General features: G+C 42.6%; 3 protein-coding genes across 3 annotated transcripts; 1 reads left to right on the top strand and 2 right to left on the bottom strand.

Annotated features, from left to right (window-relative positions):
- Positions 1 to 50: 50 nt before the first annotated feature.
- On the bottom strand, positions 51 to 4759 carry rab38c (RAB38c, member of RAS oncogene family). The gene is made up of 4 exons (XM_062406338.1): positions 4398 to 4759; positions 3407 to 3537; positions 1631 to 1768; positions 51 to 420 (listed from the first exon to the last, which is right to left on the bottom strand). Exons 1-4 carry the CDS (start codon positions 4588 to 4590, stop codon positions 259 to 261), a joined length of 624 nt encoding a protein of 207 aa, XP_062262322.1. The 5' UTR covers positions 4591 to 4759; the 3' UTR covers positions 51 to 258.
- Positions 4760 to 6001: 1242 nt separating this feature from the next.
- Positions 6002 to 11391, top strand: LOC133969156 (ras-related protein Rab-39B-like). The gene is made up of 4 exons (XM_062405442.1): positions 6002 to 6292; positions 7534 to 7767; positions 7998 to 8268; positions 8709 to 11391. Exons 2-4 carry the CDS (start codon positions 7553 to 7555, stop codon positions 8862 to 8864), a joined length of 642 nt encoding a protein of 213 aa, XP_062261426.1. The 5' UTR covers positions 6002 to 6292; positions 7534 to 7552; the 3' UTR covers positions 8865 to 11391.
- A 716-nt stretch (positions 11392 to 12107) lies between these two features.
- On the bottom strand, positions 12108 to 25964 carry slc7a3a (solute carrier family 7 member 3a). The gene is made up of 12 exons (XM_062405659.1): positions 25864 to 25964; positions 18727 to 19353; positions 18479 to 18640; positions 17675 to 17858; positions 17466 to 17581; positions 16986 to 17208; positions 16736 to 16875; positions 15668 to 15770; positions 15108 to 15337; positions 14851 to 15017; positions 14613 to 14721; positions 12108 to 14519 (listed from the first exon to the last, which is right to left on the bottom strand). Exons 2-12 carry the CDS (start codon positions 19133 to 19135, stop codon positions 14365 to 14367), a joined length of 1998 nt encoding a protein of 665 aa, XP_062261643.1. The 5' UTR covers positions 19136 to 19353; positions 25864 to 25964; the 3' UTR covers positions 12108 to 14364.
- Between the last annotated feature and the right edge of the window lie 1985 nt (positions 25965 to 27949).

Raw genomic sequence — 27949 nt, 5'->3', positions numbered from 1 at the left:
TATATAGCCTATTTATAATACTATATATATATAAATAAAATAATACTGTAAAGTTCTGTGGTGGAAAAGGAAGGCAAACAATGGCTGTGAAATATACGTTTCGGTTTCTGACAAAGTCCAAAGAGTTGAGTATTTCCAATAGTTCTAAACTTGGTTAAATATTAAATAACAACACATGTTTATGAATCTTTTGGAATAGAGCTGAACATATCTCTGTGGCCTCACAGCCGTTATCTACTTGGATTGGGCGGAGACTCGTCACCATTTCGAACATGACGAGCACTTGAGGTGATCCTTCGTGGCGTTGGCGTATCCGGACAGGGTGAGGGAGCTGGGGTCTCTCTCTGACATTGGACTCTCCTCTATGTCCAGGATGTGCTTGATCAAGCAGCGGGCCGCCTCCTCGATGTTTGTGTTTTCCTGTGACAGGAAAAGAAAAACACTTTTAAAAAGATCATGTACGTTTTTGCTACTATAGCGGCCACTGCTCAGTGAAGGAAACTGAGCAGTGCAGTGTTTTAGTCCAAACTGTTGCCTCTACACTCTCCACTCGCTTTAATTCAGGAACACAGGCCCCAAATGATTTAAAGGATTTGCAATTCAATATTTATTTACTTGAAGCACATCATGTCTTCTGAAAAAAGTCTCATTGTCCACATTTTAGAGCCCAGTGAAGTTGTTGCACCAAAGTTTTGAGAGAAATGATTTATTGCTTCAGAATCATATATTCTAAGAGGATCGCTGAGTTATTTCCTTTTCCAGAAGTATTTTAGCTCCAGAACACCAGAACATCAGAGAATTGATGGTTTATCTTAGTTTCCTCCCTATTGAAACCTTTTTTTTTTCCAGGCGGCCAGTTAAACAGTCAGTGTGTTATTTGCTAATGTCACAGTAGAGGGTTTCTCTGCTGTAGAGAAGCATGCGTCCTGTGGCTCTGATCATAAAACTGTTATTTTTTCTATGGTTATTTTGGTCATTTCTTTTTTTTTGGACACTGCCCACAAAACTCATTAGAAGCTGGGATGTCACACACTGTTCTGTATGCTAATCTGTCTGACCTGTGTAGTGAGCTCTCTCATGTTCCCCAACCAGAGCTGCCGTCTCGGACTCGCACTCCGGTGCGTAACTCATTAAACAGGTCCCACACAAGAGGGGGGGGGGGGGGACCAGAGGAATAATTCACACCAGGCTGCAGACGTTCCTCTCGTTCTCAAATAGTGTTCTCTTACTTTTAGTGTCAGCAGTAAAAAACCCCCACAAGCAAGTGTTTGGGTCCACAAAACACTTTAGGAGTCTCAGGGGTAAACAGTGTTAGAGCAGAATCCTATACAATACTAGTACTATACCATTTAGGCACTTAACATAATAAGGTTGAGCCCGTACAATATTAAAGAGAACCCCAACAAATCTATTATATCAAAGTCAATGCAAAATATCACTATGGAATTGATTTAACTCTGAATTTCTTTCCCCTGTGATTTGACTGTTTGGAACAAGTCAAAACACCCAGAAATTCAGCTACAGTAACTGACACCAGTCCCCTCTCGCCTCAGTAACTGTCTCCTGCGTCCCACGTCTCCCCTCTCGCCTCAGTGACTACCTCCTATGTCCCAAGTCTCCCCTCTTGTACCTTTGCAGAGGTCTCGAACCAGCTGACGAAGCCATTGTCCCTGCAGAAGGAGTCGAGTTTGGGCTGCTGGGAACCCAGTTGGTCGGACTTATTGGCCAAGAGCACAGCGGGAACTGGCCTCCCATTGGTTAGAGTCACCTTAAGGAAGAAGAGAGATGGGTCACATGATGGTTGTGGAAAAGTGCAGGTTCCTTACAGGCCAAAGGTTTAACCACTAAATGTATGGGTATGACACTTGTCTTATCTATCTTTAGTTGTGTATTTCCTAGTCCTGTAAACATAAAAGTGTCAGAATGATCAAAAGTAATCATCACTTCCTCGAACGGCCACATTCGAAAGATGTCGTGAGAAGCCATCCGTCAAAGCGAGGAACCAGATAATCTTCACATGTCTTTCAGAGCATCTTTACCTGCAGGAATTCGTGGCATTGTACGCTTGGAAAATGAATCAAATAATGTTTTGACTTATTCAACAGGAACATTGCTCCCTAATTGTGATGAATTGCCAGTTTCAGAAAGGTAAACCTTCAGTTACTTGGAGGCAGCACGCAGAGCCAAGATGTGAAATCATCATTGATGTGATACTTGCTTTCGCTGCAGCTATAGCAACAACGCCATGAGAGCTACAGTGATTCACACAGGTGAACTATATTCCTCTAAATTCTTAATATGAATCAGAAATACCTAGAATTGCATTCAGTAGAATGCGTCTCTCTGCCAAGGCCGAACAAACCAACAAACGAGACACAGGGCAATTGTAACCTCCTCTACAAACACTTCTCAATCTTAATAAAAAACTTCAGGTCATCCAAATTACCAATAAATAAACAAACAAAATAAGAACCAAAACTAGATTTAGTTGGCAAAGCATTTGGAGATATACAAATCAGTGTAGTAAAATATGGATCCTACGTCTGTGTTGCATGTGGCTAGATTTTCATTTGAAGAATTACCCTTCGTCTAAACTTGTGCTTTAACAAAGTATTGTTTATCTCAAACCCAAACACGTTGGAATCCAGAAATTAAGCAAAACTAAATTCTCTTTCATGTTTCCGAGTTTTGTATGAGGGGAGGCCAACAGGTTCAGATTTGAGCCTTTTCCCAATTCAAGGGCTGCATTCTTCGATGGCTGCATTTGAACATTGATTGTATCTCATCTATAGGCTGTTCCTTTTCAAAGGCTCCTTCAACCCTGGCAGAGAACTCCATAGCCTTCAATTCCAGAGCAACAAAAGATCCAACAAGTAGAACCCCTTTCGGTCCTTCCAGGATTCTTTGTGATGACGAAGAGAACAAGCTATGTATGAAAGTTCAGCCGGTTTAAGCAGCTAACAATGGCAAAAAAAATCATCCAAATCTGCCGTCTCATTTCGGTTCTGAATTTGCAGTCCACTAAGGCGGAGGAGTAAAACGTAGATGTGGTCTTTGTCGACTGAGTCCTTGGGATGCAGCTCCTGAATGGGACTTAACTGTAAAGTGGATGATGCATCACCAACTGCTTTCAATGCCAGTGCTTGAAGAAAAACATGTGCTTTCCTTTTCACTAAAACTAAATCTTATACAACCATGAACATTAAGCTTACTCTGAACAGAACCTTGACATGAATTGTTGAAGTGTGTGGTGGTGGCCCAGCTTGTGCAGGTATGTTCAGTATGGTTTTTCATTAACACCTTTTAAAAAAGGCGCAGAGAGACAGGGAGAGTTTGAGTCTCTCTGCCAGATGTGGACCACCGGTGGGTCGCCCTCTTTGTGGAACTCACGGAGCTGTGATCTGACCTTTGAGTCCAGGTCGTCTTTCCACTTCAGCACAGCATCGAACGTAGAGGCCCTCGATACGTCAAACACCACAAGTGCTCCCACCGCCTCCCGGTAATAGACACGAGTCATGTTCCCGTACCGCTCCTGTCCTGGGTGGCATCACACACACACACACACAAACACACACACACACACACACACACACACAAGTAATGCTGGATGTGAAGCTACCTTAAAGTTCCAGAAAATGAAATCAACGTACAACACGCTCATTACTGACAGGTATAAGAGTATGTGTGTATGTGTGTATGTGTGTGTGTGGGTGTGTATTTTACAGTAGTCGCCGTCATGTGATATTATGACCATGGGGTCAATTGAGTCACGGTCAGCCACAAGATCTGCATTCCTCAACCAGACACGAAATGACGGGGAGGGACCACTGTCACACTCTTTCACTGGGAGTTCACATCGCTCACTTCATCTTCTCATGTTTAGTTTGTGTTAGAGGCTCATTTCCATTTATCCTGTTTGTTTCCAGATGCTGAGGTGATCGCTCTGGAAATCACTTTCAAGACAACACAACTTTCAGGCATATGCATGATAAACTGAGATATCTACCGGCACTGTGCAGTTAGTCCTTATGTTATTATGTAACATGTGCTCACTCTCCTAAAAAGACTCCTAAACCCTTATTGAAGTAGGTCTCTGAAACAAACACACCCACACATGTGTTTGCACAGCTGTCCCTTTATGACTTTGCATTGACTTTCATTCGACACCCTAACCAAAACCTTATTTCTAACCTTGTTCGTGACTACCCCAGGCCTAAGCCTAAATTTAGCCAGGACCTCAGAAGTGAGGTTTAGCCTCATTAGGATCAAGCTTGAGGTCAGTATTAATGCTGGAAATGAGTATACACACACACACGCACACACACGCACACACACGAACACACACAGCCGTAACAGTCACCTGATGTGCAATAAACCTGTGACAAAGTGTGACCGACCTGCTATGTCCCACAGCTGCAGCCGGATCACCGTGTCGTGGTCCCACTGCAGCACCTTCAGGGCGAAGTCCACCCCAATGGTGGCCCTGTAGTGCTGGGAGAAGATCTGATGGACGTACCGCTTGATGATGGACGTCTTCCCGACCCCCAGGTCCCCAATGACCAACACTTTGAACAACAGCTCCTGCTGCATGGCTGCAGCCCTGAAGGAAGAACAACCTTCTCAGTATAATGAAGAAAAACTTAGATACTACTTAGATAAAAAAAAACTTCTAAACTAGTTAAATAAAAGTCCTTGAAAGTAGAAAAATATTATAAATTGGACATTTCCTTTCTTCTCAAATATAATGCAGTGACCTCTGAAGTCCTCCTCTCTTCTCAGTCTGAAGCAGTTCACTCTGTGAGCAACTTCAATACAGCTGTTCATGGCAGATGGTGCGTTCAGGTACTCATCGTAAAGAAGAGATTCAGGCAGAAAGATGTTATTAGGACCTTTACCACAAACATTTACAGTCCAGTATTCAAAAATGAACTAAAGCTAAAATACAGAAGTGTTTTAGAAAAATACTCATTATGTAAAATTGAGTACCCTATTACACAATGACACAATTATTACTTATACATTGTTGTCTTATCAGTATTTGACTATCAAATTTGTTGGAGGCTGCGCTAAACAACCATTAAGTTCAAATATGGTTGGAATTAGATTCTATTAGTTTGGTACCGGTTAATGATCAAGGATGAAGCATAATCTTATTACAACAGTACAAAATTTGAACACAGTACGATCTTCAACCCGTGGAAAATACATGAAAAGCATTGAAATATCAATAAGCATTAAATCACAAATTAATCAAAGGCCAATGAAAACAAATATATTAACATCACATAACATGATTTCAAGTTCTTCATCTCTAATGTCTAAACTTTAAATATTAAGGCTAAACTAAATATAATATTTGAATCTTCATATGTAGAGGCTGAAGTATTAAGTTGAAACATTGAAGTAAAGTACAATAACCTCAAAACTTCACAGTGTCATTTTTTTGTAGCCTACATTAATGCTAGGCACTGTATATTTATTATTTTCTTAATGTTGGATGAACTTTGAAAATGAACACTAGTACCAACATTAATTGACAACACTTAAATCCAATTTTATTTCTATGGCACCAAATCATAACTTATGTTCATCAAGGTTCTTTAAGGTTGAAACCTTACAATAGTATAGATATTCTTAGCAGAAAATGAATTTATTTAAAGTGTGTTAAAATAGTCAAGTTTGTGAAATAATAATGTGAAATAGAATGAGTATTTATTAACTGAGTATGCATTTGTTTTTTTCTTTTATATAGAACTCATTGTGTTTGTTTCTTTAAAGATTGACTTTATAGTAGCTTGGTTGTTGTAGGTTGATGCCTTCCACTGGATTATTTTTGCAAAAATCTAAATAAAGAACAAAACAAAATTTAAAAAACAAAGAAAACTGTCCGTCATCAAAACTAAACTCGTGTTCATGTGTTTTTGTTCCCACAGTCTGTGAAGGCCTCACCGCGAGCTCTGCTGATGCTGCTGCGCCTCTCTGCGTACAGTTACGGTAATGGTGCTGATGAGGGCGAGGGGGAGATGTGTGATGCTGCTGTTTGTGTCCTGCTGCCATTTCATCAGCACATCTTCACGGACACAGCCCCCGCTCTGCTTCCTTTAACCATCATCACCACACAGCCGGACGATTCCACCTTAAAACACTGATCACAGACCAGAGGGACGTTTATAAAGATGATGTAATTCATGAGATTTCTCCGGAAGCTAACCAGTCTGGAGCCTCATCTCCTGAAAACACAACCATCGATATGGGGTTTGTTTTCTACACATACTGAGCCGATAACTTTAAGGTAAGTCATCACCTGCTGTTTTTATCATTGTGAATTATTCAAGTGAATAATAAACTCATAAACTGACATTAGACCAACAGGGCAGGGCCTCATGATGAGCTGTGAACTTATATGTTGTTATGGCTGCAGCTGGAGGCCTTCTGTGAATCTCACACCGAACCACTTTTCTACCTTCAGGGCCTCATTTGCTTTTGAGCAACCTGTCTGCGAGTCACCTGGGGGACGACTGTGGCAGGGTGTTTACTGAGTAGTAGAGGAGTGGCCTCCCTCCTCCTCCCGTCCGTCCCCTCAGATTAGATCACTACTGTGAATCACATGCACACGGCTGAGATGATCCGAGCCTGTCATTCTCTTCCTGTGATAATCTCAGTATCATAACATGTGGTCCACACAGTCTGTGGATTAACTGCACATTAATCTGGGAGTCGGGGATTAAACACATCCCTTTTTCCCTGTTGCTTTAACTCTGAGTGGAAGCTTTAAAGGGAGTTAAATCCAAGCTGATCTATTTAATATGTTTCAATTGTCTTTATAAAATTATTTTATATCAATGGTAAACTTGACATCTATTCAACTGTTGCTTGAATAAAATCAGACATTTTGATGCCCAAGTATGAAAAATATTACATTACATTTACATTACATTTCATTTAGCTGACGCTTTTATCCAAAGCGACTTACAATAAGTGCATTCAAACCCGAGGGTACATACCAAGGACGACAAGAATCAAGAAAATACAATTTCTTCAAATAAGGCAAAACTACAAAGTGCTATAAGTAAGTGCCATTTAAGTGCTAGTAAAGTGTTAGTTTCAAAAAGTTGTTAGTGTTTTTTTTTTTTTTTTTTTTTTTTATTTATTCAAGGTAAAGTCGGAAGAGGTATGTTTTTAGTTTTCGGCGGAAGATGTTTAGACTTTCTGATGTCCGGATGTCAATGGGGAGCTCATTCCACCATTTAGGAGCCAGGACGGAAAACAGTCGTGTTTTTGATGATTGTTTAGCTCGCAGTGAGGGAGCAACGAGCTGATTGGCCGAAGCAGAGCGGAGTGAACGGGGTGGGGTGTAGCGTTTGACCATGTCCTGGATGTAGACTGGACCGGATCCGTTCACAGCATGGTACGCAAGTACTAGTGTTTTGAACCGGATGCGAGCAGCCACTGGTAACCAGTGAAGGGAGCGGAGGAGAGGAGTAGTAAATATAAATATAGTAATGGAGTGACTTATTCTGAATTTCGCTATAGATCTTATTTCCCATGAGACATGGAGACGATATGGCTTTACCAGTTTCGCCTGATCGTCATCGGAGACTCAACAGTCGGCAAGTCGTGTCTGATCCGCAGGTTCACGGAGGGCCGCTTCGCCCAGGTGTCAGACCCCACTGTGGGGGTGGACTTCTTCTCCCGGCTGGTGGAGATCGAGCCGGGCAAAAGGATCAAACTTCAGATCTGGGACACTGCAGGACAGGAGAGGTTCAGGTAAAGATGAAACTCTATCTATCCCTCTATCCATCTATCCATCCATCTATCCATCTATCCCTCTATCCATCTATCCATCTATCTATCTATCTATCTATCTATCTATCTATCTATCTATCTATCTATCTATCTATCTATCTATCTATCTATCTATCTATCTATCTATCTATCTATCTATCTATCTATCTATCTATCTATCTATCTATTCATTTGTTTATTTATTCCTCCAGGTCTATCACCAGAGCCTACTACCGCAATTCAGTGGGTGGTCTCTTGCTCTTTGACATCACAAACCGCAGATCCTTCCAAAATGTCCACAGCTGGCTGGAGGAGGCTCAGAGCCACGTGCAGCCTCACGGCATCGTCTTCCTGCTGGTGGGTCACAAGTGTGACCTGGAGGCCCAGCGTCAGGTCACCCGGCAGGAGGCGGAGAAGCTGGCAGCCGTCTTCGGGCTGTGCTACGTGGAGACGTCAGCGCGGGACGCCATCAATGTGGAGAAGGTGACACATCGTCTATAAGTGACACTGGATCAGATGTCACACGTTCTCTACACAAGGAAGAAGGCGATTTGTCTCACTGGATTTCAATGCAGCATAAACAACAACTACACAACTTTAACAGTACTGGATGAAGGCCAAACAAATAGTTATGTAGTGCAACAACTATTTTAATCATTAGTTAATTAATCTGCTGATTATACTCATTTTAATCATCATTTGATTTATTAGTTTAATGAAATATCTTAAAATAGCAAAAGAACCAAGGCATTTCGAAAATCTTGTTTTGGGGGGTTGCTTTAAAAACTTACTTCAAACTTTGATCAGTATCTTTTGGAAATGTTATCAATTCATTGTCTTGTCAATTCCCTCCTCGTCTCAGCTTCACATGTGTGTATTTATGAATTATCCAGGTGTCACTTTGCTTCTGGTCTTTCCTTCAGGCCTTCGTGGATCTGACGAGGGACATCTTTGACCTGGTGCGGAGCGGGGACATCAAGATCCAGGACGGCTGGGAGGGCGTCAAGAGCGGCTTCGTTCCCAACACCGTCCACTCGTCTGAGGAGGTCACCAAAGGCAGCCGGCAGTGCCTCTGCTGATCCACCTGGCTGCAGCATGAGGGGGGGGATACATCATGTGGGCAGTGTCAACATGTTACTTCTGCACACAGGACATAGTTTTGACGGTCAGTGCCTGTTAGTGGCTCTGTGCAAACGTGGGACCTTTTTTCTGATCCTCTGAACAGGTGGAGAAGCACAGGAGACGTCCTCCGGCCCCTCACGGATCTGTTTGCATATGTGTGTGTGTGTGGGGGGGGGTCATTACATCACTTTTAAACCTTAAATAGCAGCTTCAAAATGAGGTCGACGCTTAACTGACTTTTAAATATGGAGAATTGAGCCTCTTTCATTCTCACTCCTAATCGTGTTTGTCATGTTTGTGTGGAGCTGACTGATAGCTGCAGCTTTAATTATAGTAATCAGATAATGCAACAGATACAGATAGAGTTTAACAGTGAGGCTGAACTGTAGATGAGTTAAAAAGACACAAGGCTTGTTTATGCTCAATGCTAGGTACGTATACGGAAACGTAAAGAGCCTTCTCTCCCTAATCTGCATTCATTGGTTTTTTATTTATGAGCGTCTTTTGAAAGTGTACGAAGCGGACGACAGGGAAGTACCAGCAGGAAACCTCAAGGGGGCAGTGCAGCCAATGGTTCAACTAAGACGACTATAGGACACGAGGAGGACATTTCAGAAACAACTTTTTGAGGAGACACTTTGCGACACTACAGGATGATACTGTTACTTCACCCGGTTACAAGGATAAACTTTACAAGTCAGACGCTTTTCCCCGTTTCTGTGTTCAAAACCTCTGTTGTCGCCATGTGTGTTCCTGTTAGATTTTCTCTTGTCTCTATGCTGCCCTCTAGTGGATATGTTGCTAGGCTTTAGACGTCATTACAAAACCAGCGTTCCTCCAATATTCAGTGAGGAAACTCGAAATATGAAGAATTCTGAACAGAGTTGAGTGGATTTGTTTCAGCCGCAGCTTCTCTGGGTCAGGAAGCTGGGGATCATGGGTAATAAATTACGCTCAAGTTCTACGCTCAACAGACTGACAGGAAACTTCCTCTCTTTATGAAAACCACTTCATAGCTTTGTGGCTGCAGGGGGCGCTGTTGCTCAGAAGAGGTACATAGTGTTGCTTTAATCCTCAGCTCTTACTGACACTTCAAGTCCACTTTCGTACAGAGCTCTCAGAACTTGTAGAGACTGTGTCCAGTGGGACAGAGGAGACGGGAAGAGATCTTCACCGATTGTGCTGCAATACAAATCCAAGTGGCTTTATACGATAAGGAAAGTGAAATCAAATCGAACCAAAGTTTGAGATGTTGTCATGTCTGTTTGTGTGAATGCTTGAGAACGAGTTTTCCACTGCAGGAATTGTTCTGTTTGCTGAGAAGGAATGGACACTGTAGCTGCTTATATTGATAACTACTGGACCACGGCGAAGGATTTAGAGGTTAATACCAAATACGTGTTTACTGGTCTGTGGTGGTGAGAACCACAGACTGTTTGTAAAGATGGACGACCCCCTTTTTATTGCATTAAATAAATTCAAACCAAATTTACTGGAATACAAAACGTCAGTGTGATAAGAACTATCTAAAATCACACAAAAACATGACATTTTTGATATTTTAGTTTGGTACATGTCCCACTTGCTAACATGGAGGAGGTGGGATTTATGACCTGCCCTGCAGCCACACACCAGAGGGCGATAGAGGCCCTTTGGTTTCACTTTAGGGGAGCACACATGTCGTCCGTCTTTATGTAAAGTCTATGGTTAGAACAGGTACGATATAATAACCTTATAGCTTTTTGTATAGATGCCCAGTCTGAACATAAAATACATTCATAAACATGAGAATAAATTGTGAATAATACAATAATAATAACAAATCATGTCTAATGGAGTAATGAAGAAACACAAAAATCTTAACTTTTATCCTGTGAGAACATAAAAAGTTGCTTTATAAACAAATGAACTAATTATAGAATTGTTTGATTAATACAGCTTGCACAATGTTATTCCTGTGACCCCCATCTGTCTGAACACAACATTTTGTCTCCTATGCCTACAAACCATTTATATAAATTCAATGTGTCCATGTTTATAATCAGTGCATGTCTCCGTTACACAAAATAATTTTTATTTTTGATATAATGTAAATCTCTTCGGGATGAGCAACACTCGGAAAAATATTTGAAATGGACAAGTCTTTCGAGTGCCTTTTGGAGGAACGATGCCAAAGCACACACACTCAACTTCCTGTACACACATTCAAACATACAACTGTGTGTTAATCTTGTGAAAATTAACTGAAAGGAGGCGGGAAACGTGCGGAGATCACATCTACGGCCCTGTAAATAATTGATCTAAAACCAAACCTGACAAAGTCGACTGTTGAATGTTGTTGTGACATCAAGTGTACTCAATAATTAACAAATAACTTTTTGAAAGGATTGCTTCTTTTTTTAAAACAATAAATTTGCTCTGAGTTGGAGGACTCAATAACTTTTGATTTAATGCTGTTTGTGATCACTAGAGGGCGTCAGTGTGTCGAGAAAGAGGGGAGGGAGGGGAAAGGGGAAATTATTTCAACCAAACACAAATAAACAGTAAATAAGACATTACTTTTGAAAAGTAGTCTGAACCCAGATGTTGACAGAATAAATAGAGAATGGGTCCTAATAAATAGTTAATAAAAACAAAAACTTGTAATGTTCAGGAGTACTTCCAGGTTTCTTTCCTAACGTTTCGCATTACGCAACTTTGTGAATTTCTCAACAAATAATGCAGAGCTGAGTGTTAACATCTATGAACCAGCGAAACTGTAAGCAGTAGTAAAAGTAGAACATTTCTGTGTACATGGTATATGTATCAGATCTAAATATACCTTTATGGATTATGGTGATAAAGTGGCCCATCAGCCAGGAATGAGGAATATACATTTTATCTTTACGTTTTCTGGACTTGGAGAAAGTGTTTAAGGCGTAGACGTGAGGTAAATTCCTGTATATTAGTGAAAGCAAGGTTTTAGTGTTTGTAAGACTCATGTCGGAACCTGGGCACTTGGTGAGCTTGAGGTCTGAGTCATATTGTAACTTGGATATTTGACATTATGAATGAAATCTAAGGGGTGTGTCACCACTGACTCACTACAAACCGGTAGAGCTGGATTCTACAGCCTGTGAAATGCAGCTCATACCAAGATAATGTCTACAGTCTTCTATAAGGAAAAAGGTGGATAAAAGACAGGCGCTTTCAATCTGACATACGCATGAACCATGTTTTATTTTAAAAAAAATGTTGAAAATACAGCTCGCTTTATACATGACAGCCATTTGTACAGGATACAAAACAGAAAGACAATGATAGATCATTGCGGTTAATAAGACAGCATCTAGGAGGGAGATGATCGAGTGGATTTTTGAAAGGCAACGCGGCCTGCGTGTCTAGAGCTCTGTGTGACAGGTGTCCATCACTGACAGAGGTTAACACTTCATCTGCCTCGAGTCTCCGATTGTGTCTGGTACACACGACTCAGCCCCGGTGCCTTTCTCAGGCAGATAGATGGTTCTTTAGGCACAAGATTATAGACTCACAACATCTAGAAATACTGTCTGAATCCCCCTCCAAAATAAAATCTCTTATACCCGACGTCTTCAAAAACCTTAATGGGAATTTAAATCGGTCGCGTTCTGATATGTTAACAGTGAACACAGGAGAAATCCTGGTTTAATCTGCAGAAATGCTTTAGTTTTGCCTCGAACAGCAGCATTGTGTTAAATGAAAGGCCTTTGTGTAATTTATTTTGACCAACTTTTACAAACTTACACTAAAGGCCATATTTTAAAGAAAAAAGGTTTGTATAATTAGCAGCATTATACAAATAAAGATGCGTAACAGATACTGTACATTCTACAGTAAAACACTTTACTACAACAAAGAAATACTATTAACAATAACTTAACATATTCCAGAGGATAAGGAGAAAAAAAGTTAAACGTATTAAGTCAGAATTTAGAGACCAGCTTTCAGTGGTCATTACTTGTTTTCGACAGCTCAGCTAATATCTAGAAACAAGTTGATTTGTTCGCAAAGGAAAGAAGAATGTTAAAATGAAATCACTTGGTGGAAAAGAGACTAGAAAAAAAAAAAGAAGAAGCTGCATTTGAAAATCAAAAACATGTGAACATCTACGACTCTGAGGTTGATATTAAAGCGCGAAACAAAAATAAAAAGAAAGCTATCCTAAACAAACAATATTATTAACATTTAAATATTAACAGTTCTATAAGAAGAATAAGTAAATACAGTAGTAAAAATAAAATAAAGGTGATTGAAGCTCAACAGACAAAGCTGCCAAGAACACGTTTCAATTGAAACTAAACGAGAACCTTTGTGAAAAAAAAGTATTTTCACAAGGAAGTAAAAAAAAAAAATGGTCGATACTTTAGTGTTGATGTGAGAATATCTGGGTACAGACATTCAAGGGGTTTAATAGCAAGTGCCTGGCTGAAATCTGGAAATTGACAAAATGGAGGATTTAAATTTCGGACATTTCATCCATGTACAAATGATCGACGGGGGTTTACGAGTGGTAGAGATTCAATTGTTCTGTACTTCAAGGTTTCTTTGTTGGCTTTTGGATGTTTAGTCGAATTACAATCATTTAAGTTACCCGGTTTCTGCTCAAACAAAGGCCTCAACTTCCATTTTACGTCTAAATGTGAAACAAACAAAAAACAACAGATAATTCACTATATCTGTTCTTTGTGAGCAGGGGGCACAGCAGCAATGGTATGTTTAAAAACGTCATCCAACGTGTAGAGCGTGGACTTCAGCCTCGACCAAGCAGCATCAACATCATCGACCGTGTGTTTGTGACCTAGTGAGGCCCTGACCTGACACTGTAAACGTCATAGCCTCAGCACTACCCTGTTAACACACTAACAAATAGGCTGGTGCAACAAACCAGATACGTCGACACTACTCAAAGCTTACACTACAAGACGACCTTCATCTCTTTTTGTGCGTGCGGTCTACGTGAAATCAGGTTTCCTAAACAGTATGAAGTTTAGCCACGAGTCTTGACGATCGTAAACTCACTGGTTTCCGCTGGGATTCTTTTAGTAATGTACACAGTAGTACTAATTGACCCCAAGTAGCCATGTGGCTCCTCACAGCCACGCTGCATCGTATGGAGGGGAAACAAATAAGGAAAAACATGAGGAGTACAGAGTACTCTGTTATTTCGGTCCATTCGAAGCATGAGTTATAGGCAGTTACATATCTCAAGAGGGCTACGGCTAACTACCAACAAAGATTAAGATCGGACACATGGGTCAGAAAGTGGCTCTATCACAGTGTCAAGCCATCAAGTCAATCAGCCTCCGAGTCAGAGGTAAGATGTGTGCGGCGTTTTTCTTGCCTCTCCTCCCTTTACACCCGGGTGTGTTCCAGGCTGCCTACACTGCCAAAATGAGTGTAGATGCCCAGCAACGCTTCCCGGGTCTATGTCAGTCTGTATCAGGGGCTGTCGCCCGCCTCCATGTCACTGCCGTCAGGGGCGCCCGTGTAAATCGGGCGTTTTGTCTGCAGCGCAGGCTCGTATTTGCGTGGGGATAACCGGTTGGCAGCCTCACTGCTGTTCCTGATACCATAAGCGAAGTAGATGATGAAACCTGGAGGGAGAAAAAGAGAGGAAACAGGAAATTACAAAACAGCTACGTGAATATGTGGCACTAGAAAACCAGACAAGTAGTGATGAAACGTACCAATAGCCATCCAAACGGCGAAACGGAACCATGTACTTCTATCCAGCTGCATCATGAGGTAGATGTTGACAAAAACACTGAAGAGGGGCAACCAGGGAAGAAGGGGGACCTGGAGAGGGCGCAGACAAAGTCAGCATAACTACATTTCAAAACTGTCGTGGTTTTGTTCTAGGTAGCAGGAAGAAGCTGCCAAGACTGTTGCTAATTCACATCTGCATTCGTAGGGTTCGCTCTATACCTTGAAGGTGAGAGCCTCTTTGCTCTCAGGCTGCCTGCAGATGATGACGAAGCAGACGGCGCACAGCAGAGTCAAAATGACACAGGGCACCACGACACCCGCGTGGCCGCTCAGCAGCTCGTTCAAGAAGTTGGCCAGGAGGATGCACAGGATGGTGATGAGAACGGCTGCAGAGACAGACGCAAGACAGAGAGAAGGTTACTGACACGGGTCGCAGCAACGTGTGAATCACGGCTCCACGTTGAGCCCATACTTACAGATAGTAGCTGTGGTGGCGTAGACAATGTTCCCAGAGGTTCTCGTTGGCGTATTCCCACTTGGGCAGAACAGCAGCCTGACAGTGAAGTCCTCATGGAGCGGCCTCTCCTCCATCTCGTTGCCGTACTCGTCGCCGCTGTCCCCTCCGCTTACAGCCACCTTCTCCCCTTCCACCAGCTCCACCAGATTCTCCGTCTGGCTGGAGGAGTTCAGGGTGCCTGGCTGGTACCTGTGGAGGGAGGAAGTGTGTCAGTGAGTGGGTATTTTTTAGCGGTGGCTAAAAAACACATTTTTGCTGCGGCTAGAAAGATTGGCTACGCACAAATAGGAGCTTTAAAATATATCAACATTCCTGTCCTGTTGAGTCCAATAAGAGGGCAATCACAGCCATTTGAGAACCAGCGTAAAGCTTCTGTGAACCTTGTGTTTCAGCTGCACACAGATTATAATACGCGAACTTGGCAATGACATAAGCACAGCAGCTGCTGGAGAGTATTTAACACATGATTACAACTTCAGGGGACTTTGACGGCGCTAGCAGAGACTGAAAGGTGCTCACCTGAGGATGAGGACGCAGATGGCCACTAAAGAGTACGCTAACAGAGTTCCAATAGACATGAGGTCAACCAGAGCGGCCAGGTCGAACAGGAAGGCCATGAGAGCTGGAAGGAAAGGCAAAAGCAGATTTCTTTAGTTTCCACATGTCAGAGGAAAAAGCTGCTGATTTAAATGGTTCAGACTGCTCACAATGCAAGTGAAAAAAACCTGTATCCATTTTCTGCAGACAGAACAGAATAAACTGTTATTCACCCTGGAAAGACAGACTGCTAGATAGAGCTCTCACACAAATTTTGAAAAAAATAAACTTTGTCACAGCTGATATTTAGTGGCCTCATTTGGACAGCATGTGGTATGAACTAAAAAAAAGCACGAATTTGAAGTTATTTCTAAAAATATATATTTTGAATATTAACTTCATGGTGACCTTTTGTGCTGACCTAGTTTGTTATTTTTATAAATAAGTCTGTTAACTACATTTAATAAGGGAACAGTGACATTATAGAACAAAAATATGAGATCATTATTGACAAAAAAAAACAAAGAAATGAAAATACTTTGTTACTAATGACTTTGTATTTTTGAGAAATTGTAAAAAAAATAAAATAACGAAATTAATACATTTTAAGATAAATTACGGTTGCACCACATGACATTTCATCTAGATGAAAAACACAAAAATCAAATCATTTGAAATTTGATGTGTACACAACATTCCTAATGTTTGAATAGTTATAATAGATATTCTTTCTTTTTTTTGTATTTAAAAAATTGGCCTTATACGTCACTGACCAATAAACTGTTATTGACCCTGAAAAGACAGACTGCTAGATAGAGCCGAAGCAGGAGACAGAGATGTGACCGTGGGAAAATAACTAACTAACCACAATCAACATACAATCTCGACAGACTGGACACTATCGGAAAGACACAACAACCAACAGCCTTCCGGCCTTAAGCAATAGAGCAAACATGACAAAAGGAATATCTGCAAGATATACACACACAGACGCAAATGCAAAGTGAAGACAAGTTATGTCAAATACGTAAGTGGTGAGTGTGAACTTACCCGCAACAATACCAGAAGCGATGGTGGCCAGGAGAGGGGTCTTTGTGCGAGCGTTCATCCTGGACAGAACACGGAACAGCAGTCCGTCCTCTGCCATGGCGTAGATAACTCGAGGCATGGGAAACATAGAGCCTAGGAGACTGAGGAGCGATAAACCGTCAGCAAATTATCTGAATCTTTAGTGCGAAATAGATTTACACTGTAAAGTAAAATAAATCATAGTGACAAGATACATGGTTTTGGTCCTTACCTGGTGGACAGAGCGCAGAGGGAACCCACAGCCACGATGTATCTGGCGGGAGCCCAGGCGACGTAGCTGAAGGCCTCAGGCAGGGGACTCTGGCCGTCCAGCTTGTAGTACGGCATCATCAGGGTCAGAGCAGCGGACACCCCGAAGTAGGCGAAGAAACAGATGAGCAGCGAGGCCACGATGCCAACGGGGATGGACCGCATGGGGTTCTTGGCTTCTTCACCTGAGAACAAAACAAAACAGCAGGATGAAATCAAGTGGTGAGATTTGATGCTTGTAGCAAAACCATAAATCGCAACCATACATTCCAGTTTTAAAAGCACCTGAAAAGGCCCGAGGGTGTTCCTAGATTGTGACATCTCTCCATGTTCACTCAGTTACATAACATGGACTTAAAGTATGCGCAACAGGTGCTGTGTCAACACCGGCATTGTCGGAATATGATGTGAAAGTTTCCACAGAGGTATCAGAGTCACTCACTTGTTGTGGCGATACAGTCGAAGCCAACAAACGCGTAGAAGCAGGTGGCAGCACCAGACAAGACTCCACTGAAGCCAAAGGGACTGAATCCACCCACACCAAATTCCTTCTCGATTCTGAGCGGCAGAAGACGACACGTTCGGTTTAATAGTCATGAATAACAATCAAACACAGAAGAGACGGTAAAACCTTTGAGTGTAAATACTGACGGATATGGCACGCTGCTGTTGGTGCTATTTTTGTAGGCGATGTAGTCGTCCTCTGTCAGGTTCCAGTTGGACGTGTCCCCCTTCACGAAGCCAGAGATGATCACGAAGCCCAGGACCACCAGGTTGATGCCCGTGAAGATCTTATTCACCAGCGCTGACTCGCTCACGCCAAAGGCCAGAAGTCCTGAGGAAAGAAAGTAAAGAAAGAGAGGAGAGAAAAGAAAGGGAGGGGGATGTGAATTCATATTTCAGCATCAAAACCAACATGTCCTGCTATGTGGGTGGATGTTTTCGTACTTCATCACACATACCATCAGTCAGCGACACTAATGCACCAATCACTTCTTTCTAACACGGCAGCTGGCAAAACACACTAGCTGCAATGTTGGTGTGACAACTGTTCAGGCTATTATGCAATGTTTGAACACAGCACTGACAATTGCTAAGTTTGCATGGACTGCGATAATCAAAGTAATGTCCTGTGTTTATACAAGAGTATGTAATTGAAGGGGTTGCTCCTAAAAATAATTGTTTTTGAATGAATTTTTTTAATTCTCTTTCCCTTTGTGTCAATTATGCCCTCTCTCTCTCTCTCTCTCTCTCTCCCTCTCCCTCTCTCTAGCCCCCCAGACGCCCTTCACAGACTCGGGGATGGTGCCTGGGTAGAGCGTGTAGGAGACAGAACATGATGCACAAACACTGCGCTGGAAATAGTGTGGTTTTCTGTATTCTCACATGGACATATGCTGGCACGAAAAGTTTTTAGGGAAAAATGCTTGAGCGTAATGAGAAGGGCTTCCTCACCAGTGAGCAAGAGCACCAGTATGAGGGCGAACAGGTCCGGGTATTCGGCCAACACATTCCCTGGGACTTTCATCGTCATAGATGCTTTGAAGAAGTCAGAGATCTTTTGTTCCACCAGGCTGTCAAAGGTGGAGCTCCACGCCCTGGCCACACTGGCAGTACCTACAAGAGAAGGCAGAATTGTCAATAATGTGGCGACAGGAAATAAATAAACTTCATTCTTTATAACTTTTAGTGTTAAATCTCACCTATCACATAGGAGAGGATGAGGTTCCAGCCAGTGATGAAGGCCCAGATTTCTCCAACTGTCACATAGCTGTAAAGATAGGCAGAGCCCGTCTTGGGGACGCGAGCCCCAAACTCGGCGTAGCACAGCCCGGCCAACATGGAGGACAGAGCGGCGATGAGGAAGCAGAGGACAATAGCCGGTCCTGCCTTCTCCCGGGCGACCTCTCCAGCCAGGACGTAGACACCGGCGCCCAGAGTGGATCCCACTCCCAGGGCGATTAGGTCCAGGGTGGACAGGCAGCGGGCGAATCGGGTCTCTTCACAGGAGAGGTCCAAAGCCCTGCGACGCAACAGGCTTTTGCCAAAGTTGGTCAGCGTGGTGCCCATATTTGCTGAGACTGTGTGTGGGTGCTGAAGCAGGCTAGGCATTTGAAATCCTTCAAGTGTGGGTGTGTGTGACTGACACTGCTTAAACACAACACGTATGAGACTAGAAGATTAGAAGTGCTTAGGGCAGATGGGGTTGGTAAATTCAGCAAATAACTTGTTTGTTATTGGTCCACTGGCGTAGGTGGGTTCACTTAGGTGTAGTCGAGCAGACGGAGCAGGAAGTGGGAGGTCCGGTCACAGAAGCAGCAGATTAGGACCTGTGATGAAACACAAGAGGTAAACAACAGCTCAGAACAGGGGAACTGTTTGGTAACTGGTAATGGTTACATTTCTCAGAAGTCTGTGCAGTCGGATTATTCCGTTCTTTAAATCCACAGGAGAATATTTTCGTAGAAAGTTGCTCAAAATCCAGGAACACTGTGACAGGATTAAAAAACAAACAAACCCTACACTTACGGGCTCGAAGAAACTGTCAAATCTAGGACAAGTTCCCTGCGAACCTGGGTGGAACACCTTGGTAATATAAGTCGCTAAGCGTATTTACACAGTCTGATCTCACATACAATGTCTCAGCAGGTTTCTTAAGATACATTTCTAGTGAACGCAGGTAGCACCACAGATGCTGGAGACTTTCCTGGAGAGACAGGGCTGGTTTTGATAGATAATACAAGCTCCATTCCACTACATGATAATCTGTATAAATACAAGACAGTTGCATAACTTCCAGGAATTCATACCTCAACCTCTCGCAGAGTAGTAAGGATTTACAAAACGCTGCAGGCTACCGAGATCCCTCATGAAGACAAAAAGAGACCTCAACGCTATCCTACTATGCTTAAATCTAATCAAAATAACAGAGTAGACCTGCTATGTCACACACCCCTATAAAAACAAGAGAAAATCCTGCCCAATTCCTCACCACTCCCTTGTTGCGTAAAAGGGCGCCCTTCTGCTCGTATTGTGTTTTTTGAGCAGATGGAGGCTGACAGAGAGAAGCCTGGGAAAGCCGGAGGCTGTGAGGAGACACTAACATCAGCAGGGGTAGAAGGACAGAACGAACCAGCGGCTTGATAAGGCAAACCAGCTGCACTAGGAGAAGGTTTATATGACGGATAAGACCCTCTATAAAAACTGGCCCTCACCCAAAGTAACAACTCCCTGAAAATGTCAAATAAATAATTTACCCTCAAAGAGGAAGTAAAATACTTCAATTAATTAAGATCACAATTATCTCCTTTAAAAAGGTTGATTTATGCACGGTTTTTAATGTATGAAAAAGTGCAATGTATCCATTTTGGAGCGACACTCATTGTTGTCACCTAATCAAAGTGTAGAACATATTTACACGGACTGATAATTGACCTGTGCATTATCAATGATATAAACTTTCGAGCTTGAAGAATAACACAAAGACAAAACCATCGTGAAGGACAACAGCCGAGTGATATACGTCAGTGGTGACGACCCTGTCAAGTTCAAGGGAGAGTGTTGCAAGTGTAACATGCGCACAGACACAACGGCCGCACACTAAATGTTGGCAGAGACGTGATCCGAAGAGACGATGTCCTACAAATTTGTGTCGTTTAAAAACTAAATATGAAGGGAAGATTATTAAACCCAATGTGCAAGTAATGACAGAATAATTTATGTAACTGCTACTCCAGGTAACAAACTTGTTGGCATATGTATGTTGTATTACGTAATGTACTGTTGGTAATAAAGCCGGGGCTTCTTGTTCAAGGGCGAGGTGTGCCTAGTTTATTGGCAAATACTGCACTACCTTCACTATCACTGTCATGACTACAGTCTTAGCTCCACTGTGCTGTTCTTATCTAAAAGATTCTGTTCTTGCCGACTGATGACATAATAAACACTAATCTAGGAAAGAACTTCTTTCCCTACTCTTAGGTCTCACTACGCAGGGAGAACAAACAAAGCAAAGCTTATCCTTGCCAGTGAATTCCAGTTTCACTCAAAATTCAGGGTCACGGATCAGCTTTGCGTTTTTTTCTCCAACACACAGCTTGAAGTCAGGATTTGCGGGGGCGGAGCGGCGTCAAGGCCACGTTGAACTGCGTCCGAGGCTATTAAGGCAATGACACCCGATTCCCTGGTGAGTGCTGAGAAGGCAGATGGACATTTCAGGCCCATCAGTCACTTCACCAGTCAGGGAGCAAAGGGAAGAAGAGCAACACTAACCCAGTCCACACAGACCAGGTGGTACAGTGTGGTTCTACCTGGATCAGAAGCTGGACAAAAAAAATAAAAATTGCAAGGCCACTATTCAGATTTTCAGTCATTTTTTGTTGAGCTGATTTTCCTGTTAACCTCGTTTCAACCCGAGCTGCTGCGGGCAGAACATGAGAATATCCACATTCTCCATTTCAGGAACCTAATGAAGCATAACGCAGCCTGAAGCTGTGATCACCAGCTCTGGCTTTTTGTTCGCCCTCTTATGTGCTTTACGAAACTTCTAAAGTCAGCTTTCTTTCTGGCTGTAGAGGTGACACCAACTGAGTCTGCAGGTGCTTTCAGACAGAAATCCCCCCCCTAAAAAACTGTGAAAACAAAGAGGCCACAATATGCAAAACACAAAGGGGTAACACACTGTTGGGTTATTAACCATCTTGTATTTCTGAAGCTTCCTTGTTTATAAAAAAAAGAATGAAAATGCAGAGAAGCACTCTAACCTCAACAGGTCGACAAGTTCACTTGATACAGAGGTTCGGGTCACAGGGTATGCTAAACAATTTAAAAAAAGACGCAGACAAAAAAACGTCGTTTATGTTATAATCTAAATTTGGTCTGTTCTTTTTCATAAAACGCAGGATACATGCTTTCACAGTGTTTCTGCACAATAGCAATGTTCTATTAATACCATAAAAACAATATAACCTATTTATCAAAGCACTTCTAACCTCCGATTTTCAAAAGAGAATATCCTGCCTAGTACAGTTAGGTGTTGAGAGAAAAGACAAACAGTGAAACAATGAAATAAAAACAGCACGGTGCACCCGACAGCCGCAATAATAAACACTCAGCCTTCTGAAGATTGATGGGAAACTGGTACTTGGGTGGAAACGCTCCCACTCCCCACTTGGTATGACATTCCAGTAGCATTTTCCACATGCACACCAGGAACCGAGATCTGAGCGTGTGAATGTTGTGTCAATAAACATTTATTACTAAACTACTGTGCCCAGCTGGCTGTGATCTCCCCAGGGGTTCGCCCCAAAGCTGCACATACATTCACAAAGTGGAACAAAGGTGCAACTGAAACTGGGCAAACTGTCAAAGACCAAGAGGACGAAGAGTTCATCCTTAACGGAAGATGAAGAAGAATGATCATTTATAAAAGGAAATGTCCCGTTTCCTTCCTTTCATGTCTACCGGCCAAGTTGAGGCGCAGTTCCATCATCTCTGGCACAGCTCATTTAGGGGTGGTCTCATTGAAGTTATGCTGGAGCCACCTTAATGTCAGTCTGCCCTCACGTCATCTACCAGCTAATCTTTTCCTTGTGGTTTTCACGAGGGTGCCCCCTTTGCACGTAGGTGTAGATCACAAATGTGCCGTCTTGTGAACTACTCCGCCACGCAACTGCCCGCACACAGCCAGTGGAAAAGGTCTGTGTGACTACCTGCAGATATTTTCCCATCCTGTAATTAAAAATAAATTAAGGAACAACTTTAAACTGGAAGAAAATATGAATTGAGAAAAGGGGAGAGAAGTTGATTTCTGGTTAGCTGTCAGACATGGGCCTGTCCAAAGGTTTCTTTATCTTTCGAGGAAGACCATGAACGACTCGAGTGAACTCTGCCTCGGTTACAACAGGGCTAATGACCCTGTTCCTTGACTTAGTGTGGCTGCTACTGCTGCCGTGCCGTCTAAGAGGATTATTGGGACAAGTAACAAAACTGCTGACCCTAATACACACTAGCTTGTTGCTGCTCCTCGTTCTGTACATAAAAACAACACATGGCTTTGTTGTCACTCCGATTGCTGTCAACAGTTACACAGCACCTGGGTTCTATGACAAGACCAGCAACGTTATTTCCAAAAGGCTCATGACGGCATTTATGAAGTTACCGGTGAGGAAATGGAAAAAGCTAAATGAAATGTAAATTAAATCAGTAAAAAATAATTCTGGTGATAATACATCTGTATCATCATTTGTAAGACCAGCAGCCGAGCAAAGTGGACAGCATGATCCGGGGCAGCTATTGAAAAAAAAAAAACACATGACCTTGCATAACCCTGGAAGGAACAAATATCACGTCTGGCCGCACACACTCAGTGAACTATTATTCTAGCCATTACAAACAATGTTCTCCCCAGTGTTTGTATGTTTTAGGGTACACTCTGTGCAGTTTCATGAAGAAGTTTGTATTTTCTGCGCTGATGCGTGTGTGTGAAAGTACAAGGTGATCGGACCGCTCGCTGAGACCAAACCCGAACGACCCTTTAAGTCACCTGGCCGGACACCACGGCCCCTGCCAAAAACCGTGATGGCTGCGAAACTGAATGTGACAGTCTCAGGATCTGGTCACTTTCCCACGACCAATGCAAACACTATCATCACAATAACGACACCAGTCACAAGAGCAGAAGAACACGCTAGAAGCAAAGGCAACTGGCCAATTAAGACCTGCGTAGTAGCAATTATGAAAGTAGTAACTTTAAGGGTGTGGTGCAAGCCTGTCCAAAATAATCTTTTCAACCTTCTCAGAAACAACAAATTACAGGTTTACCTTGACTGACAAGCAGTAGTCAGAAATTCCTATCTGGATTTTTAACAAAGTGGATTTTACAAAGGCAGCAGAATAGACATCCCAGATATATAAAACAAGTTTTTACAACCTGGTTGGTGATGGCTAATGCAATAATGTACTAAAAACGTTTTGATCAACTAACTTATGAAACATAAGTATTCCTAGTCAATTGGAAACAGCAAGACAGCCCATATTTACAACTAATATATATGCTGTCTGGCTAAATCAGTCCTGTCCATTACCTTTAGTACAGGAACAACTTACACAGATTTACGATATATAGATTAACCTGCTGATCGTTTTCTGGGGTAATGGTTTCACATGTTTTCAGTTATTTGTTTCTATAAAATTAGAGAAAGTGATTCTTTTAATTCTGTCTTAACTTCAGGTGTCGTCATACATCCTGTTTTCTCCCGGCACCCGTCTGTCATCATGTGTGAGCAACGGACAAATCTTCACTCTTTACCAAACTTAAGCCAGAAAATGTTTTGGTACATTTTTTCTTCTTCGAAGTTTCTAATCAAATAATCGACCAGATCAGTAAAGCAACAGAATTTAACAGAATCAAATGATATCAACTGTTAAAATGACACCGCAACATTCTGTGGATTTAGAAAAAACATTAACATGCCATGTAAGACTAAATCTAGCCTCCCAATAAGGGTTACATTTCCTGTTCTCAATCTGAGCTGCAGTCATTTCTGGTTTGTCCAGCAGCGTCTCTGCTCGACCCGGTGGGTTCAGATCCCGCTTCCCAACCCGGGTCAGGATCACGTATCCCAACTCGGGTCCAAACTCGGGTCCAAACTCGCACGACCGGTTTTAAACGCAGTGTGGCTCTCAACCGGCTGATGCAACGGGAGCATGGTGGCACTCCTGAGCACAGAGAAAGGGGGGGGGAACTAACCCGGAAGGATGAGTCACATATACGCGGCCACTCGCGGACATCGGAAATCCGAGGTGTTGTAAATAAACAGAAATCCACGTTACAATGAAAAGGTTACTTACACGCAGAGTGGACCGCGCGGTCAGACACCGGGCTGTCAGTCTGTCTGGGGCTAAACACCAACTACGTGGCCGCGGCTCTCGCGTGGTGTTGATGCCGCCTTCACCACTCCCGGAAACATCACAATGTGCCATTTGACGTCAACACAACTGGTTTAACCAATCTGTGTTCACTCTACATTTCCTGGTGCCCTGTTGTATGCAGCATGCCAGCATCCGCAGGTGGTCGACTTGAGACGCAATGTTGCATCAGTGTCCGTGTGTTGTAGGTTTACATGCAGACATGAGTCCACGTGAACCCACTGTTGTTGTATTGCATCAGTTGCACGGCAGTTACGCGTTTGCTTAAATACAAATGAATGCACTTCTGATCGATGCTTCATTTGTTGGTGACACACTCTGCTCTTTATGCATCGATAACTAACTCGATTGTAAGAAGTTATACGCTTTCCTCGGGTCATTGAAAGCAGCACGTATTGGTCCGTCCACGCCTTGGTCGCCTGCTAACCGGGCGCTAATTTGGTGCTAGCCCGGGTAAAGCAATGAATAAAACCCATCGGTGCAAACACGCAAAACGTCGTGCGGCGGGGTTAAAAACAGCAGGAAGCGGGTTTAACATGTTCCCACAATGGCCGTCTTTCATTCACTTACCGGTTTCCCGGGACTACACCGGCTCAGTCCCCGCTCGAATGACACGTTAAGCCGCCTCACTAACACCCAGGCGCTCGGAATCAAGCGCAAGTGTGAATCAAAACGCACAACACCACGTTGTCGGTTCGTTCATAGAAAGAAGCGTACACCGACTTTAGGTGATGAAAGACACGTTGTTTGAAAAGGAAGACGTAGCGCCAACACAACTGACACAGACACACGCGGGGGTGTGGGGGGGGGGGTTGCATCAGTCTGAGTGGACATAGGAAACCCGTCGTTACAACCCAATTAACGCAGAACAAGTCCTAATGTCGTGTAAATGAAACAAAATGGTGGTTTACCTTCTCTGTCTTCTGGTGGACGATGGAGAACGGACACAGGAGAAACCCACCCAGGAGCTGTTACCACGGACGCTGATGAAATTTACCGCTCGCTCGTGTGCGTGTGTCTGTTTTTAACCGACGGAGGCGTGTAAACAAAGTGACGCAAGTGGGGGGCGGGGTCTTTTCGTACTGACGGAGGGGTGGGGCGGAAAGAACAATGATGTTGCGGGGATTCGACATCACGGAAAGCATCGTAGATCCTTTCACGCTTCTGATAGAGTCTTCGATTGATGGCTAACGAGAGTCGGAGCGAAAAAGCAAGAGAATGTATGTGTGGATGTGTCCGCGTGCTGTCCATAGCCCGTGTTGCTGTCCCGTAGTAGAGATGTCCATATATGGACAGTCTGCGTCAGCCACGAATGGTTCCGGCCTCGACGCTGCAGCCACATACGCCAGTGCTTTGTAGATCAAAGGAACAGGAGTTCTCCGTCGGTGTCCTGTGACCCTTTACCAAACTATGTGAACTTTTAACTCCGCGGCTCATTGAGGTCATGGTCCAAATCCTGACCTGTGATGGAGGTCATGATGAACTCAATTACTTAACACAGAAACTGTACACACACACACACACAACCACAAACACACACACACACACACACACACACACACACACACACACACAAAGAAACACACACACACAAGTTACTTTTACTTAAAAGTCCAATTCTATACAGTCAACGGTTAGAGTCCTGTGATGAAACTCGATCTAAAATTAACTGTGTTTTAAGTTTCAAAAGCATCAGGGTGATACTTTTTATCCTTTAAATGCATTTTCCAGATTACATAAATACAACTATTTAATATAAGCAATCACATTATTTGATTATAAGATTCCATTAGTGAATTGTTATTATCATAATAATTATAATCATTTATAATGTTATATTACTTGTATATATATTATTCAGACTATTTAACATTCACTTGAGTAAGTTATCGCAGTTGTATTCCACTTTTGTATGATATGACATTCTATGACTTCATGTATAGAATGTCATATCCGGGTCCAAATGAGGAGGTGATGCACAACATTTCAAATTAAAATCATCTGATGCAACGCCAGTACAATATGGCATCAGAGTTAATAATAAATACAGCGGCCGAAATACAGTATCAGCATACCAATGCCAAATATAGTCTGACGGATACTAGAGTCTCAATGTTGGTGCCAGAACTCCCAGACTTGATAGAGGGGCGTATCTGGCCAATATTAACATATAAATATATATTTATAAAATATAATTGCACAGAAAATGAGTCAAATGCATATATCATTATACAATAAAATAAATTTAACATTCTCTCTTGACTGTGATAAATCATTTCAAATGATATTGTGGTTTGGTGCTCCTATTTCCAAATGATTTTCCCACTTTGCCTTGTGAACAGCTCAGCCATGCAAAGGGACACATTATTCTGACTGTCCGTCCATTCATTATCTGTACCGCTTATTCTTTGTCGGCCGTCAGGGGCATGGAGGCCATCCCAGCCGACCATGGCTGGAAGACAGGTTAAATCAGGTCATAGCATGACAATGGATTTGTGGACTATGATGGCATCTGATCATGATGGCATGCCGATCGTGGTTTATTAATTTTGACAAGACTGCTTGATATATAAAATGCAGACTCAGACACTCTACCATTACTGACGATATCTCCTCAATTCATTTACTTTGCATTATGCTACAAACTGTTTATTCTATCAATGTTGTAAATACCTGATTTTGCTGATGTTCTCCATCACACGTGGCATCTATTGCACTTCCGTCCGTCCTGGGAGAGGGATGTCTCACATGTGGATCCCCTTCCTCTTGTTGAGGGTTAAGGGCAGAGGATGTCACACCTTGTCAAGACTTATGAGACAAATTGTGATGTGTTAATATGAGCCGTACAAACAACATTGAACGATTGATTGATTGATTGATAGCACAGCTGACATGCAAACAACCATCCATGATCACATTGATACCTACAGGCCATTTTGAGTTCAATTAATGACTTTTAAACTTTTGGAGAACTCGGAGAAAACCCATCCAGACCCG

The sequence above is a fragment of the Platichthys flesus genome, chromosome 15 (assembly GCF_949316205.1).
Source record: "Platichthys flesus chromosome 15, fPlaFle2.1, whole genome shotgun sequence".
NCBI classification, from domain to species: domain Eukaryota; kingdom Metazoa; phylum Chordata; class Actinopteri; order Pleuronectiformes; family Pleuronectidae; genus Platichthys; species Platichthys flesus.
This window is presented reverse-complemented; position numbering and strand designations above follow the sequence as displayed.

What these genes read in the sequence shown, in the direction of transcription:
- rab38c (XM_062406338.1), bottom strand. Translation starts at nt 4,590, where the DNA reads ATGCAGCAGGAGCTGTTGTTCAAAGTGTTGGTCATTGGGGACCTGGGG. An exon ending in AAGACGACCTGGACTCAAAG is followed by an intron (nt 1,769 to 3,406) that starts GTCAGATCACAG and finishes TTCTTCCTTAAG; the next exon opens with GTGACTCTAACCAATGGGAG. An exon ending in GGTTCGAGACCTCTGCAAAG is followed by an intron (nt 421 to 1,630) that starts GTACAAGAGGGG and finishes TTCCTGTCACAG; the next exon opens with GAAAACACAAACATCGAGGA.
- LOC133969156 (XM_062405442.1), top strand. Translation starts at nt 7,553, where the DNA reads ATGGAGACGATATGGCTTTACCAGTTTCGCCTGATCGTCATCGGAGAC. An exon ending in GCAGGACAGGAGAGGTTCAG is followed by an intron (nt 7,768 to 7,997) that starts GTAAAGATGAAA and finishes TTATTCCTCCAG; the next exon opens with GTCTATCACCAGAGCCTACT. An exon ending in ACGCCATCAATGTGGAGAAG is followed by an intron (nt 8,269 to 8,708) that starts GTGACACATCGT and finishes TCTTTCCTTCAG; the next exon opens with GCCTTCGTGGATCTGACGAG.
- slc7a3a (XM_062405659.1), bottom strand. Translation starts at nt 19,135, where the DNA reads ATGCCTAGCCTGCTTCAGCACCCACACACAGTCTCAGCAAATATGGGC. An exon ending in ACTGGTGCTCTTGCTCACTG is followed by an intron (nt 17,859 to 18,478) that starts GTGAGGAAGCCC and finishes TTCTTTCCTCAG; the next exon opens with GACTTCTGGCCTTTGGCGTG. An exon ending in CTCTGCGCTCTGTCCACCAG is followed by an intron (nt 16,876 to 16,985) that starts GTAAGGACCAAA and finishes ATCGCTCCTCAG; the next exon opens with TCTCCTAGGCTCTATGTTTC.